Source organism: Pinus tabuliformis, chromosome 1_1, assembly GCF_031772625.1.
Source record: "Pinus tabuliformis cultivar Carrire ecotype Pingquan chromosome 1_1, CPIR1, whole genome shotgun sequence".
In the NCBI taxonomy this organism is placed as follows: domain Eukaryota; kingdom Viridiplantae; phylum Streptophyta; class Pinopsida; order Pinales; family Pinaceae; genus Pinus; species Pinus tabuliformis.
In genome coordinates this window covers 629,612,350-629,614,281 of record NC_142297.1, presented here as the reverse complement: position 1 = coordinate 629,614,281, position 1,932 = coordinate 629,612,350, and the positions used below count along the sequence as shown (strand labels likewise).

Below are 1,932 nucleotides of genomic sequence, written 5' to 3'. Positions count from 1 at the left end.
AGTGTCTCTCTACGAACCCCATAAAACATCATACAAAACTTTTCAGGATGCGATAAAGAAAATAGAAAACCTCGGATTAATCACATACCTGCCCTTTTTTTTAGCAGAAGATACAACCAGCCCATAAAGAAATCCCTAAATTGGGAAAGATTGCCTGTACCAGCAATGCAATGTTGATATCATGTATTAATTTTATGATTCTGCATCATGTACCAGCGAATGAATAAGGACGCAAGGTCAGAATGTACCAGCGAAATAGATAGAGATAAACAGAGATTAGAGATTAGGAAAACACTTGTTAAAAATAGATAGGGGAGGGACGCCATTACCTGTGCGCCCTCCCCTCCACCTGGCGGACAAGCACGTGGACGGCACGTGGACTCGTACGACACATCGCCAACTTAACGAGCCACCTGTTAACATGCGTGTCAAGGGTTTAGGGTTTATTTAACGACCATGGATCCGCTCATTTCCGCCTTTACGCCGCGATGTATGCTCCGACTGTGGGTTTTCTGTTCGGGTCCGGTGTTTGTTCGAAGCCCTCCGCCGATGATGGCGCGGGAGGGCTCCATTACCTGTGCATGATGTCCGCCATGGTTGAGCTCATGTCCGCCAATTGCTGTTCAGTCTGGACCGCCGGTGGTTTAGGGTTTCCTGGGTGGTTGTTTAATTCGCGCTATTTGCCCGCCAATTGCTGTGCGAATTGCTGTTTAGTCTGGACCGCCGGTGGTTTAGGGTTTCCTGGGTGGTTGTTTAATTCGTGCTATTTGCTGTTTGGGGAGGAGCCAGTACCAATTTACAGGTAATTGCATATTTCGGTGGTATTTGTGTGGTTTTTTGGGTTTTTTTCTTCTGCATTTGCTCATTTGTTAATTTTTTCCAATTGTTGCAGCTGTGGCAGGTCCGGCGAGCACTGGAGAAGGTCCGCCGAATGTGTGGCGAGCTCTGGACTGATGGCTTCTATCCGGTAGGATTTTTATCCTACCAGCCATTTTCTGAAGTGTTTTTCAACACCTCTCACCGTGTGTTTCTCAACACCTCACCTCGCTTATTGGAAGTTTTGTTAAATTTGGAGACAGGTTTTACCTTGCGTATTGAATTTAAGTGCTTTATAAGTCTCTATTCCCATCTCTATTGTAGCAGCCCTTTGGTTTTGTATGGCAGCTTTAAGTAGTAGCCCTTTGGTTTTGTTGAAGGTATAATTTATTAGCTGCTTTGTTGAAGGGTTTAGGGTTTTGGATTCTAATGGCAGCTTGGTTTTGGTTGCCATCTCCAAAGCTTGCAGCTAGAGTGAGACTCGGAACATAGGGAAATGATGTTGTAGCTTTTCGGTGTTAAGGTCTTGTGCTTTTTTCTGATATAATGGTAGCCCTCTGGTTTTGTTGAAGGTATAATTTATTAGCTGCTTTGTTGAAGGGTTTAGGGTTTTGGATTCTAATGGCAGCTTCGTTTTGGTTGCCATCTCCAAAGCTTGCAGCTAGTGTGAGACTCAGAACATACGGAAATGATGTTGTAGCTTTTCGGTGTTAAGGTCTTGTGCTTTTTTCTGATATAATGGTAGCCCTCTGGTTTTGTTGAAGGTATAATTTATTAGCTGCTTTGTTGAAGGGTTTAGGGTTTTGGATTCTCATGTGTATATTTCTTAATAGGAATTGTAAATGCTCTTCCGAGGCCAAGATATGCTATTTTTACTACACCTCTTCGCTTATCCACCAGGAGATTGTGAGGCTTTAGGTCCCTGCCATATTATAGGCTGCCTTTCAATATTGGAGCATGAACAGAGAATGTTTCAACTGCCTTTCGAGCTTCTGTACCATTCCATATAATTTAGGCATACTTCATGAATTGTAAGACTCCTAAGCCGGTGGTGTTCTAAATCCTTCTATGAGATGTAAGGTTGTTTGCTTGTAGGAAGTTTGTCAGACTGTCTTA

The 1,932-nt window shown here is 43.3% G+C and overlaps 1 protein-coding gene across 1 annotated transcript; it reads left to right on the top strand.

The window, feature by feature from the left end:
- The first annotated feature begins 332 nt into the window (after positions 1–332).
- Positions 333–971, top strand: LOC149214895 (uncharacterized). Its single transcript, XM_089389540.1, has 2 exons — positions 333–802; positions 902–971. The coding sequence occupies exons 1-2, from the start codon at positions 489–491 to the stop codon at positions 969–971; spliced, it is 384 nt and encodes a 127-aa protein (XP_089245666.1). The 5' UTR covers positions 333–488.
- The last annotated feature ends 961 nt before the right edge of the window (positions 972–1,932 follow it).

What these genes read in the sequence shown, in the direction of transcription:
- LOC149214895 (XM_089389540.1), top strand. Translation starts at nt 489, where the DNA reads ATGTATGCTCCGACTGTGGGTTTTCTGTTCGGGTCCGGTGTTTGTTCG. An exon ending in GAGCCAGTACCAATTTACAG is followed by an intron (nt 803 to 901) that starts GTAATTGCATAT and finishes CAGCTGTGGCAG; the next exon opens with GTCCGGCGAGCACTGGAGAA.